The 18223-nt window shown below is 41.4% G+C and overlaps 1 protein-coding gene across 2 annotated transcripts in view; it reads right to left on the bottom strand.

Moving 5' to 3' along the window:
* SYMPK (symplekin scaffold protein) overlaps nucleotides 1-18223 on the bottom strand; it is a 2606756-nt gene that overhangs the window by 1007882 nt on the left and 1580651 nt on the right. For both annotated transcript variants that reach the window (XM_044062505.1, XM_044062497.1), the window contains one exon: nucleotides 18041-18188. In XM_044062505.1, the coding sequence (XP_043918440.1) occupies nucleotides 18041-18188 (148 nt within the window). The remainder of the gene's footprint in view (nucleotides 1-18040; nucleotides 18189-18223) is intronic.

Here is an 18223-nt window from a genome sequence, read left to right on the forward strand (position 1 = left end):
TACATAGAACACACAGCTCTCCAAAACACCAACCATCACAACCCACACACAGAAACACAAACCATCTACCCAGCTTCGCGGAGGGTCTCAATAAAAATGTACCCAAACAAGAGAGACCCCCAAGACAGAAATGCACTCTACCACCACAAGACAACACCAACCCCAGAACGCACAGCTCACCACCACCGTGTGCCCCTCAACCCAAGCCCTTTAGGCAAAACACTTTGCCCAATGTACTAATCATAGGCGACTCAACTGAGGCACACTGATGTCCCACTCACTAGGTTGAACAAGGAGATGGTGACAGTCAGCTGTCTATCAGGTACCAGGATCCACCACATAACACGTACTCACGTCACTTCACAACAAGTTCAAATATGACTCAGTCGTTGTCCATGTGGGTGCAAATGACCTGAGATGTACCTCCCTGGACTACATGAAAAGAGATGTGATGGAACTCTGGGATCATGTGGCCCAGACAGTTATGACCCCAGCCCTGAGCAGTATTCTACCATCACCCAGAATGATACCACAGTACGAGCAGAAACTGATTGACTTCAACAATTGGCTAGGTTTCTGGTGTCATTCTAAAGGGATCCAGTATCTGTCTGCCTGGGACAACATGATCAACGGACCTTGATGCTTTGTCAGAGACGGCCTGCATCTGTCATCCCTGGGATTCCGGTAGTGCATTTTTTAGGCAGTGTTCCAAAGACCAAAATTCCACTGTAACAGCTACAAACAAATGCAAACTGAGGGTCATGCTGCTCAGTGCTAGAAGTCTAAATCTCAAGATGCACTTGCTTGAAGCTCTCCTCCCAATGGAGAATGGCGACATCTGTGCTGTAACAGAGACCTAGTTTAAAGAGGGAGAAAGCACCCTTGTGCTCCCAGGCTACAACTCATTCCATACCTTTCGGCCTCAGAAAGTGGCTGGAAGCTCCAAAGGCGGTGGTGTCTCCAGATTCTTAAAGGATACGCACACCTCTAGACTGGTAACCCAGCATAATGCATTCAAAATACTTCAGGTACAACTAACACTGGGTAAGACCGCGATACAAGTCATAGCCTGCTACAGAACCCCACACATGTCCCTAGACTCACACTCCAACTTCCAAAGCACCCTGGAATCTATCAAGGTCCAACCCAACATTCTAATGCTGGGTGACTTCAACTACCCTTCCGTCAACTGGGTAAACTACTCAAGTACCAATGGTACAGGCACACAGGGTTAGGACCCATTTATTGACCAAAATGAACACTATTAACAATAACATTATTAAAGATCTTATGTATACAGTGGAATCAGGCAGACTTTCTTATAAAAATATTTTTTCCCAGATTGAGAAAGAATGTATTAATAATATGAAAAAGAAAGCACACAAATTAGATAGGGATATCAAAGCCTATAGATTGGGTACGGCTTATCCCAAACCTAGAACCTACAATACCTATCGGGGGGACATTGAAGGACACAAAACAATTAATCCAAATATGAATTTTGAGGAAGAACAAGTATTTTCCAACAATGATGGTGAGTTCAACAATGGGGACATCCCTTTAGATTATGTACCCCCTCCCCTTCGCAGGTCCGACAGATTACGCAACCGGTCACCTGTACATTACAACAATTATTACAACCAACACAGGGCCAATTTCAGGAGACAAATCAACACATTCAAGTGAATGGAAACACCCTAGAATACAACCACTATAAGATATTCAATTATAGTTCTTTAGAAATTTCATTGGATTATTTTACAATGTTTGTCAAAGGTTTCAAATTCATTCCCCTTAGGAAGGTCAGCATTCCAAGGGCGGTGGTAGACCTAAAGTTATTTTTAAGAAAACAGAATCCGGGTCTTATGTTTGAGGGAACGGATACTGGTAATAGTTTACATTCTAATATTAATGAAAATTCTAATTTAAGAAAAAGAAGTATTTACAATCCCCCACTCCATCCACAGTTAAGAAATTTTGAAAAAGTGATGGAAAAAGAGATTCGAAATGCCATTAGTACACACTATGTGTATTCCAATCTTTCTAAGAAGGAATCTAATTTACTCGAATCTTTGAAAAGTAATAAAACTATTAGAATTATGCAACCCGACAAGGGTGGGGGTACAGTGATTATGGACTGTATTTCATATGAGTCCAAAATGAAGGAAAATCTACAAAATACTACTAATTACTCTAGAGCCTCCATAAATGAAGTCAATATTTCCAAAGCCAAAATTAATTTAATAATCAATGACTTATTATTGGAAGGTTCCATAGATTTTGAAACTTTCAATTTTTTAGTGAACAAAAATCCAAGAGTTCCTACGGTATTTGGTATTCCCAAGGTTCATAAAGACCAAAATGATCCTCCGTTAAGACTGATCGTCTCTTCTGAAGGTTCTATCACAACCCCCTTAGCTAAATATGTGGACGTACATTTGAAGGAACTATCTAACAAAGGTGTTACAGTGTTGAAAGATTCTTGGGATTTCCTCAGACAAATAAAAACCCATTTGTATTCTGAGAATGTTATATTCATAACTTTGGATATTATTGATTTATTTGGATCAATTCCACACGATATTGGTCTCCAGTGGCTTGAGGAAAGTATGGCCCAACATGGTAATTTTTCAACAGACACATTTAGAACATGTCTCTTACTGATGGAGGTGGTTCTTAAGAATAATTTTATGTACTTCCAAGGTGAATTTTTTAAGCAAGAAAGGGGTGTTGCCATGGGGACAAAATGTTCACCAACTTACGCAAATATTATACTTTCCTGGTGGGAGACATTATACATCAACAATTGTGAATTTGTTAAATGTTGGAGCTTCTACAAACGCTTTCTTGACGACATTGTCATTTTTTGGACTGACACTGTGGAAAAGTTTTTTGAATTTTTGGATTATATCAAAAGCACAACTACGTTTTTAGATTTTACATACACTATAGACTTTGAGGAGTGTGTCTACCTGGACGTTTCAATAAGCAAATGTAATGATCATTTTACCTCCAAAATATATAGGAAGCCAACATTTTCCAATTCTTATCTCCATTTCTCAAGTGGATACCCTTTTGGTCAAAAAAGGAATATTTTCAAGGGGCAAATCATTAGGACCAGCAGGATGACCTCCGAAGATCTAGATTTTATTAGGGATAGTGAATACGTTATGAATATGTTCAGAGATAGAGGATATCCAGACTACCTTATAGAAGAAATATACCAGATAGTATTAGAAGGAAGGAAGGGGAGATTCGCTCCAATTTTGGGACAAGATGTTTCCCAACCATTATGTAACCAAAGAGAACCAGAAGAAAATTCCTATGGAACTAATATTAACAGCAATAATTTTACAAAGGCCTATGTTATGGATTATACTGGTGATGCAAAGGTACTAAAAACTAAAATTAAACAGGAATGGGATAGGTTTAGGAATATCACTGACCTGGAATATATTAAAAATCAACACCTCCAATTCATATATAGGAAGGACATGAACCTTAAAAATATTTTTGAAATAGGGGGTACTACAAATATGAACGGTCAAACACACAGAGTTGGTACATTTAGGTGCGGATCCTGTTCCCAATGCCAATATATTCAAACAGGCACTACTATTTCCATTCCCAGTAGAAATAGGACAATTTCCAGCTCCAAATTTGCTAATTGCAATACCCAGGGAGTAGTGTACATAGCCACATGCCACTCCTGTAATTCATTTTATATAGGGAAAACAGAAAGGAAGCTCAGATCCAGAATATATGAACATTACTATGAAATTAAAAAAAGTAATGAACACAATGCTCTTTTTCTTCATTCCCAGTACTGTAAAAATGCAGTTTTCAATTTTTTTGTTCTAGAGGTAGTACCAAAAGAAATCAGGGGTGGCATGTGGGAAACCAAACTTGAGTATAGGGAATTATTCTGGCAGATAACACTGGACGCTACCAAAGGACCTGGTATGAATGATATGCTTTCTATCATTCCAGTTTTAAAGCTTAGAGCTGCCAAGTTATAATCCACAATATTGTTTTTAGCCACTAGATGGTGATATACACTACATATTATATAGTAACATTTCAATACCTACAAGTACAAGGAACTTTTAAATTATTTTAAATGTTTTAAAATAACTTTTATACAAATATATTTAAACATTCTTATGAATATAATGATTGTTTTTAACACATGTTATTTATTTGGTTTTATTACTATCAAATAAAAACTTTCAAGTGAATATTTTGTGTCTAAACTTTTATCAGGGCATACTGAAATTCAATTAAACAATTCAATCAATCAACTTAACAATTAGTTCCCTTGTATATAAGGTGCAAGCATTTTTAGTAAGTTGTAATTGTCTTTTGCTGAAGAAGGTGTTCGAAAACGTACTTGTTTGGAATTTTCAAGCGTTATTAAAGAGTTATTTCGCATTTTGGAATCATCACTGGTTATTTCAACAAACCTTGGATTCATTTCTGTGGAATTATATTTGGGGATTTGTATCTGTGGTTCTTCAGCCCTTATTTGGAGCTTCCAGAGTGAGCTTTGGTTGTGTTTTTGGTAACGTGTTGTTCACTCAGTTTACATCTCCTTACCAATGTACAGGCCCAACTCTTTCTGGAATTTATCAGTTCCAGTGCCCTGGACCAGCTCATTCTGACCCCCACTAGGGGAAGCAACATCCTCGACCTGATTATCACCAACACGGGAGACCGTTGCTCCAAACCTATAGTCAGTTCCTCCATGGTAAATCTGACTACAAACTGATCACCATGGAAATCTCCATCTCACCTACACCCCCTGCTAAGGTGACCACCCTGAAAAACTTATCTAAAGCTGACTTTGGGCTCCTAAAAGCAGAGGTGGCTAACTTCTTGGCACCCATAACAATGGAAAATAGCTGCATGACTGCCAAATCATACACCAATGCACTGTAGGAGCATGTACACAAATGCATGGACCTTGCCATACCAAACAGAACTAAGACGCTCTCCTCCAAAAAAAGGAAGCCAATCTGGTGGCCCCCAGCCATCAATAAACTCTACAACAGAAGGAAGAAACTGTTGCAGAAAAAAATGAAGTCACAAGACTGGAAAACCTTCCTTATCAGTCTCAACAAAAAGATGAAATCCCTTATCAAATCCTCTAAAGCCAGCTATGAAGACAGAATTGCGTCTGACACCAAAAACAACCACAAAGCCTTATATAGCTATATCAAAAACCTCAAAGGCTATACCGAGATTTGCTCTGAGTTACTGTACAATGGCACCTCCTATATTGAGCCAACAGATATAGCCAACATACTGGCCGACAGATTCAGTGCCAACTTTACCCCCCCCCCCAAGGGTCCTACCACAATACCAGATGAAAGCCTGATACCTACCATTTCTGTGGCACAGGTAAAAGCTGCATTGTCCAAAGCCAAGAATACAGCGTCCGTGGGACCTGACAATATCCCTGGCTGCGTCCTACATGAGCTACAAAACGAACTGGCACCACATCTGTGTGCTCTGTTTAATCACAGGCTTACCTCACGTTATGTCCCTAATGAATGGTGCACTGCTACAGTCATCCCGCTCCATAAAGAGGGAGCAACTAGAGACCCTGGGAACTATCGCCCCATTAGCCTGACATGCCTGGTATGCAAAGCTATGGAGCGCATCACCATGGACCTGCTTAACAAAGATGCAGGCAATCTTCAAGCTCTTGGATTTGTCAAGGGGAGATCCTGCCTGCTGAACCTGGTTGACTTCTTCGAGACAGTCACCAAGGCTGTGGATGAGGGTAAGGCAGGGCACACAGCCTACCTCGTTCTGGCCAAGGCCTTTGATATCATTCCCCACTCAGGTATCATTGATAAACTCACCAAACTAGGCATCAATCCTTACATCATTAGGTGGGTTGCAAACTGGCTCACAGGATCCACAGAGTGAAAGTTGTAGATTACAAGTCAGACTGTCGATCAGTCATGAGTGGAGTCCCACAGGGCTCGGTCCTGGGCCCTCTCCTGCTTGGCATCTACTTCTCAGAAGTCCAGGCCAACACAGAAGGACTCAGGCTGACCAATTTCACTGATGACTGCATGCTAGGATCACTATCAACTCCCCAAGTGATGCAGACATCCTACAAAAGGGCCTCTCTCTGAGACCAATGACTGGTGCCGGAACCATGGCCTGAAGCTTAACGCCAAAAATGCATTATCATCCCATTTGGAAAAAACTCAGTTCCCACAAATTACCACACCGATAGCAGGCCAATGAACTCTGAAGGGGCCATAAGAGATCTGGGCACCCAGGTCGACAGCCACCTCTCCTTTGACCACCACATTGCCACTGTGGTCAGAAAGTCCTTCTACGTGGAACATCTTATAACCAAAGGTTTTGCATCCAGGAGGAAAGAGGTCATCATCCCCCTCTACTCATCCTCATTAGACCAATCATCGACTAACGCCCCATTTGGCATGTACATGACCAGACACCTACAACAGCTGGAGAGGCCACAAAAGTACCTCACAAAAAGAATCCTAGGCTTTAAACACATCCTACATGGACAGACTCAAGAAACTTCAGCTGTTCTCAGTCTCTTATCATCTACTCAGAGGTGATCTCTGCTTGATTTACAAAGCCATGTGCGACCCAGCCCTGCTTGAAATGCTACATCTGAAAAAAAACAATCACCCCACAATTAATAGAACATGCTGGAGGGACAGTTTCATCTCCCAAAGTCTGCTCATACTCTGGAATAAGCTTCCCATTCATGTCAAGCAGAGCACCTCACTGGCCCTCTTCAAGAGAAATCTTGACGAGTGGATGGGTAACTAAGTTCACTTCCAGGGATCATTCTAGTTGCATTACTGGATATGGGTACTGTGAACGAACATAGGGTGGCACGGTGGCTGGGCAATTTTTTTTTTTTGGCTAGGCTTGTAAAGGCTCCAGGGCCATTAGCCTAGTACACACCTATGAACTTGTTTCTGGCTGCAATATACTAATGGCTGAGGGTCTATACACTAAAACGCGCAATATTATTGCCCTGGGGATTGTGCAAAGACTACAACATTAATAAAAACAAACTAAGCACTTTCATCCTCAAGGACTTCATTAGAGTTTGGGAAAAAAACAGCAGAGAATGTCAATTAAATAACCCCCAGCAGTCAATCAATGATGTCAACATATTACTAACAAAACAATTAAATTCAAAACACGATATAAAACAACAAAAATGAAAGTAACAACAAAAAAAGCACTTTGCTTATCATGCACAGGTGTTAAAATCAGCACATAAACATGTACATGTAATCTAAAAAATCTTTAAAAAAGTTAATCTCATAAATTTACGTGAAATATCAGGGGAATTACAAATTATATACAAAAAACTATAAAAATCATATAAAGATCCCAAACACTTTACCTGCTTTAATAATTCTTCTTTGAGTTTCCGAATTTTACCTTTTATGTAATTGGTTAGTTGGCCTCGTTTGAGTAATACTAAATATTAAACATTTTTTGGAGGTCTAGCATGAAATCTTTGCATGATAAGCAATGTGCTTTAGTTGCATTTTTTTTTAGTTTCATTTTTAGATTTCTATGTGGTGTTTTGAATTGAGTGTAATATGCCGATGTCACAGACTGATGGCTGGGGTTTATTTAAGGTTATTCCCTGCTGGTTTTTTTTTTTTTTTTTGAACACTGATAAAGTACTTGAGAAATGAGGACAAATGCTCTTAATTTGTTTTAAAGTAATTAAAGGCATGCTCTTGTGCAATAACCATTGACTTGTGTTTTCTTTTACAATCATTTTTAATCAAAGACTAAAAATGATTTATGAAAGTCCCACAGTTCAAAACACTTTCTCTTCACAATCTGTTACCTCTTATTCCAATTTTAAATTTTTTGCTAAATCTAGATTAAAAGAATGCTTAGAACCATATTCCTTTAGCGATAGATTTCAAACATTTTTAAGTTTTTCTGTGTGTAGATTATACTTTCAGTTCTGAGCATTACCCTTTGGGGTTATCCACTGCTCCATGGGTGTTGACAAAGTGTACAATTCCAGTAATAGCTTTGCAGAGGACAAGACATTCAAAAATGTCCTTATTTACACAACTTACTTATCTTTGAAGAGTTTAAAGTGTTAGAAATCTCTCACTTAGGTAAGAGATCTTTGCAGACTGGGTTTCCAAGAGAATATTCAAAAATCTTGTTTCACTCTTTCTCCAGGATTGTTTTCCTGGAGTGTCTTGCGGATAAATCAGTTCAAAGAGCTTTTCTTCCACAGGAAAAAGTAGATCTGTATCTGGACCTTTTCCAGATTTATTTCCACTCAGTCTAGGACTCTGTCATTTCTTGGGTTACTAGGCTTTGTGGCACTTATGATTCTCATGATTGCTCTAGCCAGACTTCACAGGGGAAAGATTCAATGGTACCTAATATCTATCCAGAAAACCCAGGGAAAAGGCAATTACAGTACAATATAAGTCACTAAAAATAATAAAACATGAACTAGTCATAGTGATGAGACCTAGGGACCCAGGTGGACACATCACCACAGTAGTCAGGAAGTCCTTCTACGTGGCACACCATCACAAAAAGGGTTCTCATCCAGAAAAAAAAGAGGTTATTGTTCCCCTCTACTCGTCACTCATTAGACCCATTATAGAGTACAACGCCCCTTTTGGAATGTACCTCACAAGACATCTCCAGCAGCTGGAAAGGCCACAGAAGTACCTCACAAAGAGGATTACTGGCCTCAAACAAATGCCCTACACTGACCGCCTCAAAAAACTCCAGCTTTACTCCGTAGCATATCGCCTACTCCTAGGTGATCTCTGCCTAACATATAAAGCTATGTCAAACCCAGAGCTGTTGGACATGCTACACCTAAAGAAATCCCAATCCCTCTGAGCTACACGCTCTAGGGACCTAAACCTTGTCACCACAATAAACAGGACACACTGGAGGGATAGATTCCTGCCCCAGAGACTTCCTATACTCTGGAACAAGCTACCCATCTATGTCAAGCAAAGTTCTTCATTAGCACTCTTCAAGAAAAATCTTAATGAGTGGATGGGAAATAGGAAATACACCCCGGGGATCACTTCTGTCTCTCTGCTGGACAGTGGCACATGAAAATAACTTTCTTGGGTGGCATAAGCTATGGAACCTTGCTGGCTAGGCTTACATAGGCCCTTGGGCCGATAGCTTAGTACCTACCTATGAACAGCAAACTTTATTAAAAGGTAAGCACTTTCGCACGGATAGACACCACTTCTTTAGACAACAATAGATACAAAAACAGATAGTTATATACATGCAACTCATTAGTCATCAACCAGTCATGAGCATTAAAATTCCCTCCTAAAATCTTAATTAATTAATACATACACACACAACTTTAAAGTGACCTAATATATTAAAAGTGCTAAATTATTTAAGCCTTCTCGATTTTAACACTGGCTTAAGAGGGACACTGTCATTCAAACCGGGGTTCCTGTGTGCCCCCAGCCTTCAAATCCACTGAAGTTCAATACCTTCTATCTTGTTTACAATACCCCCCATCCACAGATTCTTACCAATTATGCGTAAAACCTGAAATAAAAGTGTGTTCAGTGCCTGCTTGAATGGTATGTTTAGCTAGGACACTACATTCCAAACCTTTTCTAGTGCAGTAAAGATGGTCCCTAAACCTTTCCTTTAACTGCCTGTTTGCCTTCCCAACATAAAACCGGAAGCAAATAACACGATGTGCCACATACACCAGATTCATGGTGCTGCAATCTGCCTTAGTCAGCAGTTACCATAGGCAGCCAGTTCCAGGGTGCTTGAAATATCTGGATTCATCCACACAATCACAGTATGCACAAGCACCACACTTACGGGTACCAACCCAATCACTGACACCCTTTGTCAATACTCTGGGATAGCACAAGTGTTGCTTCAGGTTTTTCTTATTCTTATGGACAACCTAGGTTGTGGTCTCACCAGGTCCGAAATCTTATCATCTACCAGTAAAATGGGCCTATTTTTACGGAATTTATCCTTGACTGAATAAACATCTTGTGTGTAAGATAAAACCACTGGGATCCCAGTGGGCTTAATTTTATTATCTACCAGTTGCAACACTCTAACAGAAAAATAAGGTATAGCTCGACCTTTTCTCATATTGGAAACATCTCATTTGGCCATGGTAATTTCCCTTTGGCTATATTTCCCTGCTGCAAAGGCTTTACTCAAATAGTTTAACTCCATGGAGAAGTTATTCTTGTCACACGAAAGGCGAGATACTCTCATGGCCTGCCTAGTCACTACGTTAGTAAATTTATGCGGGGGATGCATGCTTTCCCTATGGAGAAAAGCCAGGCAATAACAGTCCTTCCTATGGACTTCAGTGCACAAATGCTCTTCCTGCTTAAAAATTGTTACCATTCAGGTAACTAATCGATTCTGCAGACTTACACATGTTGAATTTCAAAAATCTATTACTACTATCAAGGTCTTCAAAAAATTTTATTAATTCGAGCTCATTACCATGCCAACCAACAAAAAGATTATATTATATTAGAACCTTGCCTACTTAAAATATGTTGCTGTTCCCACTCAACCATACCTAGATTTGCATAAGAGTTGGCACAACTGATGCCCATTGCCACTCCCGATACTTGCCAGTAGCATTTATTCTGAAACAAAAATATATTTAGGTTCATAGGCTGGTACTGGGCTATCTGCCCGAAGGCATATATTAGCCTAGTCACGTTGTGCGGTATTCACCGCCCCTTTAGTAGTTCTCTAGACCCTTGTACTAGCAGCTAGTACCCTTGGCCCCTTATCTAGTAGTGCTGTTGGTGTGATCCCCGGTGTGAACTTTCCGTTACCCATCCACTCATCAAGGTTCCTCTTGAAGAGTGATAGTGAGGGGCTCTGTCTTATGTAGATCGGGACCCCGTTCCATAGTAAGGGAAGTCTCTGCGAAGGGACTCTATCCCTCCAGCATGTTCTATTCATTGCTGTGTTGAGGTTTATATCCCTAGAGCATGTAGCTCGAGTAGATTTGGTTTTGCTAAGATGGAGCATGTTCAACAATTCTGGGTTGGACATGGCTCTGTACGTTAGATAGAGATCGCCTCTGAGAAAGCGGTATGCAACAGAAAAAGTACAGTTTTGTACCTACCATAAATGTAGATGTTCGAGTGTTCACACTGCTGCAGTCATCACACTTGGGGTTATCCTGCCGTCGGGCGGTCCCAGCAGTCGGCCAGAGTTCCAAAGTCTTGGTCCGGCGTCGGTTGCTGTCGCTTCTTCCCTGATGTCAGTGCGCCAGGGGTATATAAGAGGCATCCGACGCCATTTTCTTCAGTTTTTCTTGCCCCAGATGTCAGCTGCCCCCAGGTAGGTAGGCAATACATATTGCTAATAAAGCATATAAAAGGAATAAAAGGAATACCTTCAGTTACAAGCAAATACACCACAAAGGTTGTACAGGATAGAAAGGTATAGAAAAGTTCAGTTAGGTCAGAGGAGATGGAGGGAGGGTAACCTGGACTGCAGCAGTGTGAACACTCGAACATCTACATTTATGGTAGGTACAAAACTGTACTATGTTCATCGTGTTACACTGCTGCAGTCATCACACTTGGGTTGAATCCCAAAGCTAAGGATGGGCGGTGGAACTAAACACGGTTTGAAGAAGCTAGTAGGCCCTGCAGAACTGCAGTGGCAAAGCCAACTCTGGTTTTAGAGTATAGAGGTAAGTGATAGTGCTTGATGAAGGTGTGCACTGAACTCCAAGTTGCAGCCTCCAAAATATCCTTGGCTGGTACCCCTCTGAGGAAGGCTGTTGATGTTGCTGTAGCCCTGGTGGAATGGGGCCTAATGTTAACAGGTACAGGTTTAACATGGTGTGGGTAGCAGTAACGGATACAATGTCCTATCCATTTTGAAATGGTCTGCTTTGAGATGGCCTTTCCTTGTGATCCTGCAGCACAGGATACAAAGAGCTGGTCAGATTTTCTGAAAGCCTTAGTTTTATCCAAGTAGTAACGTAATTGCCTGTGAATGTCCAAAGAGTGTAGGAGCCTTTCCCTTTTGTTCTGGGGGTTTGGATAAAAAGTGGGAAAATTAACGGTTTGGTTTAGGGCCACACTAGATACCACCTTTGGCATAAAGGAAGGGTTTTTTTCATAAAGCAACTCTGTCTTGATGAAAAATGATGAAAGGCTCCACTGCCATTAGGGCCTGTAGCTCCGAGACTCTTCGTGCTGAGGTTATTGCCAGAAGCAGAGCAGTTTTCCATGATAGAAACTGTAAATCAGCTGTAAAAGCTGGTTCAAAGGGCGGTAGTGTAAGTTTTTCCAAAACAAAGTTGAGATCCCAAGTTGGTGCTCTCCGGGGTGGTCTTATGTTCTTAGCCCCTCTGAGGTACTGTCTTAGTAATGGATGTGAAAATATAGGAGGATCCGTGTTGTATTGAGCTGAAATAGCTGAGGTGTGGATCTTAATAGATGAAAAGGAAAGTCCTTTGTGCAACATCTCAGTTAAATATTGTAGAATCTGAGGAATATTTGGGACAAGGGGATTTTGGCCTTTAGCCTGGTTCCAGGCGCAGAATCTTTTCCATTTGTCTGAATAGGCTTTCCTGGTGCTGGGCCTCCTGGCCTCCAGAATGACATCCATAACAGCTTTAGAGAGAAGTGTTGACTGGTTGTTTAGGTAATTTGCCATGCAGCCAGATTTAAAGTCTTGAGCTGGCTGTGTAGAATCTGATTGTTTTGCTGAGTGAGCAGGTGAGGAATTTGAGGTAAAATGCATGGTGGGCCTTGAGCCATGTTCCTTAGTATTGGATACCAGTGTTGGCGTGGCCAGTCTGGAGCAATGAGTATCATTTGTGGCCTCTCTAATCTGGCTTTCAGCAGCACCTTTGCCAGAAGAGGCAGTGGAGGAAAGGCATACAGTGTTAATGTTTTCCAATTGAATGAGAGGGCGTCCACTTTCCAAGCTAGTGTGTGGTATGTCCTAGTGCAAAATTTCTGTAGTTGGTAGTTTTGGGGGGAGGCAAACAGATCTATGTCTGGGCCCCCCCATTTTTGAGTTATCATTGCGAATACTTGTGGATCTAGTTTCCACTTGTGAGGATGTATGATGTTTCTGCTTAGATCGTCTGCCAGTGTGTTTTTCTTTCCTGGCAGGAATTGTGCTTGTAGTTGAACTTGGTAGGTCAGTGCTGTGTTCCACAAGGTCATTGCTTGCCTGCATAGGGGGTAGGAATGTGTGCCCCCTTGCTTATGTACCACATCACTGTGGTGTTGTCCGTCTTTATTAGTTGTCCTGGATGTAGGAGGTCCTTGAAAACTGTTAGGGCATTTTGTACAGCTAGCATCTCTTTTTGATTGATATGTAGATACCTTTGCTCTGCAGACCATCTGCCCTGAATACACTGTCCTGCCATGTGTGCTCCCCAGGCATAATCTGATGCATCTGTTGTTATAGTTTGCCTGGCTGTGGGCAAGATAAAAGGCTGACCCTTGTTGGGGTGACATGCCTCAGCCCACCATAGAAACTCCTGTTGAAGGCAAGGAATGAGTGATATTATTGTTTCCAAACTGTGGCTGTGTTGAGTCCATACGCTTTTCAGGTACCATTGTAATTTCCTCATATGCAGTTTTGCATATGGTATTAGTAGTATGCAAGATGCCATGAATCCCAAGGCCTGCAGAATTTTTATTGCAGGGAGTTGGGATTTTGTTGCCATCATTTTGAAGTATTGAGTCAGTTGTCCTTGCTTGTATGGCGTGAGATAAGCCATCTGGGCCATTGTATTTTAGCTGGCACCCAGGAATATTATGGCTTGTGAGGGCACTAGTTTTGACTTCTTTTCGTTTATTGTGTAACCTAGGCCACTTAATAGGTTTTTGACAAACGCCAGATGCTTTAAAAGAATGTCCTTGCTTTCTGCTTGAATAAGGCAGTCGTCCAGGTATGGATATATTTGAATTCCTCTTTGTCTGCAGTATGCAATTACTGGTGCCAGGCATTTTGTGAAGACCCTGGGTGCAGTAGATAAGCCAAAGGGCAGTGCAGAGAACTGGTAATGGGTTGAACCTGCTATAAATCGGAGGTATCTTCTGCAATTTTGTCTGATAGGGACATGCAGGTATGCCTCCTTGAGGTCCAACGTTACTAGCCAAGCCTTCTTGCCCAGCATGGGAAGAAGTTGCTGTAGTGTTAGTATCTTGAATTTGGGTACTTCCAGATATATGTTTAGAATTGAGAGGTCCAGAATGGGTCTCCAGGCTTTGTCCTTTCGGGGAACTAGAAAGAGTCTTGAGTAAAATCCTTGTCCTTGCTCCTGTGTAGGAACCTGATGAATGGCTCTCATGTCCATGAGAGCTGTAATTTGTTTTTGAGCCTCTGCCCATTGATTTGGTGGCAGGTTTGGCATTCCTTTTATCCTTGGTAAAGTGTGAAAGTGGAATCTGTATCCTTGAGATACAATATTTAGGACCCATTTGTCTTTTGTGATGATGTGCCAGTTGTCTGCAAAAAGTGCTAGTTTTCCTCCTAAGGGATTTGCTTGGCAGTCTGAGGGGTAAGTCATTGTGTTTGTCTTCTGACAGTTTGAGACCTGTCTTCTCCTCCTTTCTGGGTTGTGGCACCCCATTGTCGAGGCTTGTTAGAGTCTTGTGACTGACCTCTGCCCCTTGGGCATCTGTATTTGCCCCTCTGTGGTCTGTCAGAAGTTGGAAAGGACCAGTTTTTGGTTGGCCAATTTCTGCTGAAACGAGGGGGTTGAACTTGTAAAAAATCCTTGACCATCTGCATAGATTTTGCCTTATCCTCCATTTTCTTTAAAACCTCTTCTGCTTTTACACCAAATAAAACATGCTGCTGTAAAGTTGCACCCAATAACTTTGCTTTAACATGATCAGGTAACGTTTGTTCTTTTAACCAAGCATGCCTACGTATGACAGACCATGTCACTGCTGCTCTACAAGAAGCTTCCAATGAATCAAATCCACATTGCAAAGTATGTTTTCCCACTTGTTCAGCTGCATGCAACAAATCTTGCATTTCCTTGTAATCAGGCTGCTCTGTATGTGCGATCATTTTTTGTTTTAATTGACACATCAAATATTGTTGATATTTCAGCATGTGAAACTGGCAATTTAAGGCCCTCATAGCTAGAGTATATACTTTCTTTCCCCATCTGTCTAGTGCTCTAGAATCCCTTTCAGAGGGTACAGGATTTTTAGCAATAGAGGTCTTAACCCCTTTGGGACCCTGGGAAATGGTTTCTGGGTCAGCAACAGGGCTTTTACATAGGAATTTGTGAGAGTCAGGGACTCTGTAGTATCTGTCTGGTTTGGCTGGTGCAGGAGGTAGTGAATCTGGGTTAAGGCTAGATTCTGAATAAACATCATCCACAATGTCTAACACAGGTGGAATAGCAAGTGGTCTGTGCTGGGGTAGTAAAAGGAACTCTCAGAGCCTTTTCTTAGAATCAGAGTAATCCTGGCCTTCCCAGTGGAAATGTTCCCTCATGGTATGTAAAGTTTCCCCAAAACAGTAGTCTTCTGGGGGAGATGCTGAAGGAATAGACTCTTCAGCATCAGAGTCTTCATAAGGGGGAAAAGAGTATTCCTGTTCCTCAGAAGAATCTGAGGAAATTGAAACCTGGTCAGAGGAAGCGTAGTCCTCCTCTTGTCTAGGCCTTTTATCAGGAGGGGGATGGGAACCCCCTGATTAGGGTAATTAAGTCTTCAGCCATCTTAAGCATCTGTTTCTTAGGCATGGGGCCTTGTACTGGAGACTGCTGTACAGTCTTCTTTGCTTTTAAAGGAGTTTTCAGCTTTGCATAGGATTTAATAGTGAGTGTAGTCGGTCTGAAGACACCTTCTGCAACTGAAGGCGTTTCAACTGCTCTGGAATCTCCTTCAGCCATGGAGTCAGAAGGGCCTACAAATAAAGGTTGTGGAGGCCTAGCAATCTCCGCTTGGGAATCGGATGCCGCCTGGGGTTCTAAATCAGCGGTCATCAGGGGCTGCGTAGGCGCCTCACTGAAAACCAGAGAACCCGCGACTGGCCTAGCAGAGGCCTCGGAGTCTGGTTTGGGTCTCGGCTGCCTGTCCTTATCTTTGTGTTTTTTATGCATTCCGGTCATCGGTTGCTCCGACGGCATGGTATAATTAAATTTCCTACCAAAATAATGTCGGGCAAAATCAAACCGACGTTTAATAGTTCGTTTGTTAAACCTAGCACAAAACCGACAATCTGTGACATCGTGGTCTGGGCCTAGGCAAGGAATACAAGAAGAATGAAAGTCCTTATGAGGTATTTGCTTCCCACAAGAAATGCTACTGTTAACTTTTTCTGACATCGGACTGAGGCAAGAAAAGGTTCCCCAATGGGGTACTTAGCTTTATTGAAGACTTCGGTCTGAAATTCGATTTGAAAATCTCAGGAGTCGGCCGACCGGTACTTGCGAACTGCTTCTGCTTCAGGAACCGCGCGGCAAGAAAGACTGAAGAAAATGGTGTTGGATGCCGCTTATATACCCCTGGCGCACTGACGTCAGGGAAGAAGTGACAGCAACCAATGCCGGACCAAGACTTTGGAACTCTGGCCGACTGCAGGACCGCCTGATGACAGGATAACCCCAAGTATGATGACTGGAGCAGTGTAACACGATGAACATCAGTCTTAGCTTTTTCAATTGTGCTGCATAGGGCAACTGTTTGAAGCCAGTAATTCTCTTGGTTAGGTACCTCTGTGGTCTCTCCAGCTGCTGGAGATGTCTAGCCAGGTACATTCCAATTGGTGCATTGTACTCAATAATGGGTCTGATGAGGGAAGAGTAGAGGGGCACCATTACATCCTTAGATCTTGATGCGAACCCTTTCGTGATCAGATGGGTCACATAGAAGGATTTTCTAACCACTTTTTTTATTATATTTATACGCTCTTTTTGTGTATGTGTGATTAATCTTGCTTTAGAAAAATTAACTCTTGCTTCATCTGGACCAATTCATCGAGCTGATTTGAGATTTTTAACATGGCAAATTAGTACTGCTGATTGCACTGACTTATGTAAGACGACTGTTTGGGTTGGGATATCTTAAGGTGGGTCAAACTTATCTCATTTTCTACAATGAGAGAGCTTCTTTAAAAATGAATCCTTTATTTATGCCTAAAGTAGTACTTTGAGCCAAACTATCTCCCAAGTCTTCTTTCCAGAACCTAAAACTGAGGAAGAAAGGATTCTTAATACTCGGAATATCCACAGACAACTCAGATACTATCTTCACAAAACTGCAACATTCAGAAATTCTGATCAGTTATTCATTTCTTATGAAGATGAAAAAAAAGCAACCAGTGTCAAAGCAGACAATTTCCAAATGGTTGGTCCATGCTATTTGCTTTTATTATTCCCACAACAAGAAGTCAATTCCAAGCTTGGTCAAAGCACGTTCTACTAGGACTTTGGCTTTTTTGAGAGGAATGGACTATAGGAAGCATGCTAGAGGCTGAAACTTTGTCCTCTGCACAATCTTTTGCAAAGTACTTCAAAAACAAAACTCCTTTTCCAGGTCTAGAACATGGTTTGCTATGATCATTTTTCAACCTAATCTTTCTAGCCCAAATTCTCAACTGCCCCAAAGCATTGTCTGCTAAAGTGATTTACTCAAGTGCACACAGTAGCAGATGAAGACTGATTTTATTTACTTGGCATTAACCTGTTTCAGTTGGCATGAAAGCTCTGAAAAGCTTGGCACTCAAGCCAGTGATTTAACCCAGCTCTGCTTCAGCTGCCAATGTTCCTGGTCACATGAAAGGTGCCCTTAGCATCTGGAAGCTGTCTGCCTTATATCATAGGCAGGATATAACCCCATATAGCTAAGGCTACTGCAGTAGTGATCGAACGGTGAATATATACAAAAACGGTAAGAACTGAAAGCCTGTGTATTGCAAAGAAACATTATTTCTATATTTCTACAAGATGTTACAATTAGGAAGCTGGTTCTCTACAATCTAATGAAATAATGTTTACCTGTATCCTTATCAGCACCAAATAATACAGAAGGTGGAATGGGATGAACAAGTAGCTGCAAATAGTTCAGAGCAAATTTCTCAATGTACTCGCGCAACTGTTCCTTCTCATACATCTTCTTTATACATAACAAAGCTTTCTTGCGGACCTAAAACACAAAATTTTAAGTTAAGGATAATGACC

This window comes from Protopterus annectens, chromosome 1.part0 (genome assembly GCF_019279795.1).
Source record: "Protopterus annectens isolate FY-2018-M chromosome 1.part0, PAN1.0, whole genome shotgun sequence".
NCBI classification, from domain to species: domain Eukaryota; kingdom Metazoa; phylum Chordata; order Ceratodontiformes; family Protopteridae; genus Protopterus; species Protopterus annectens.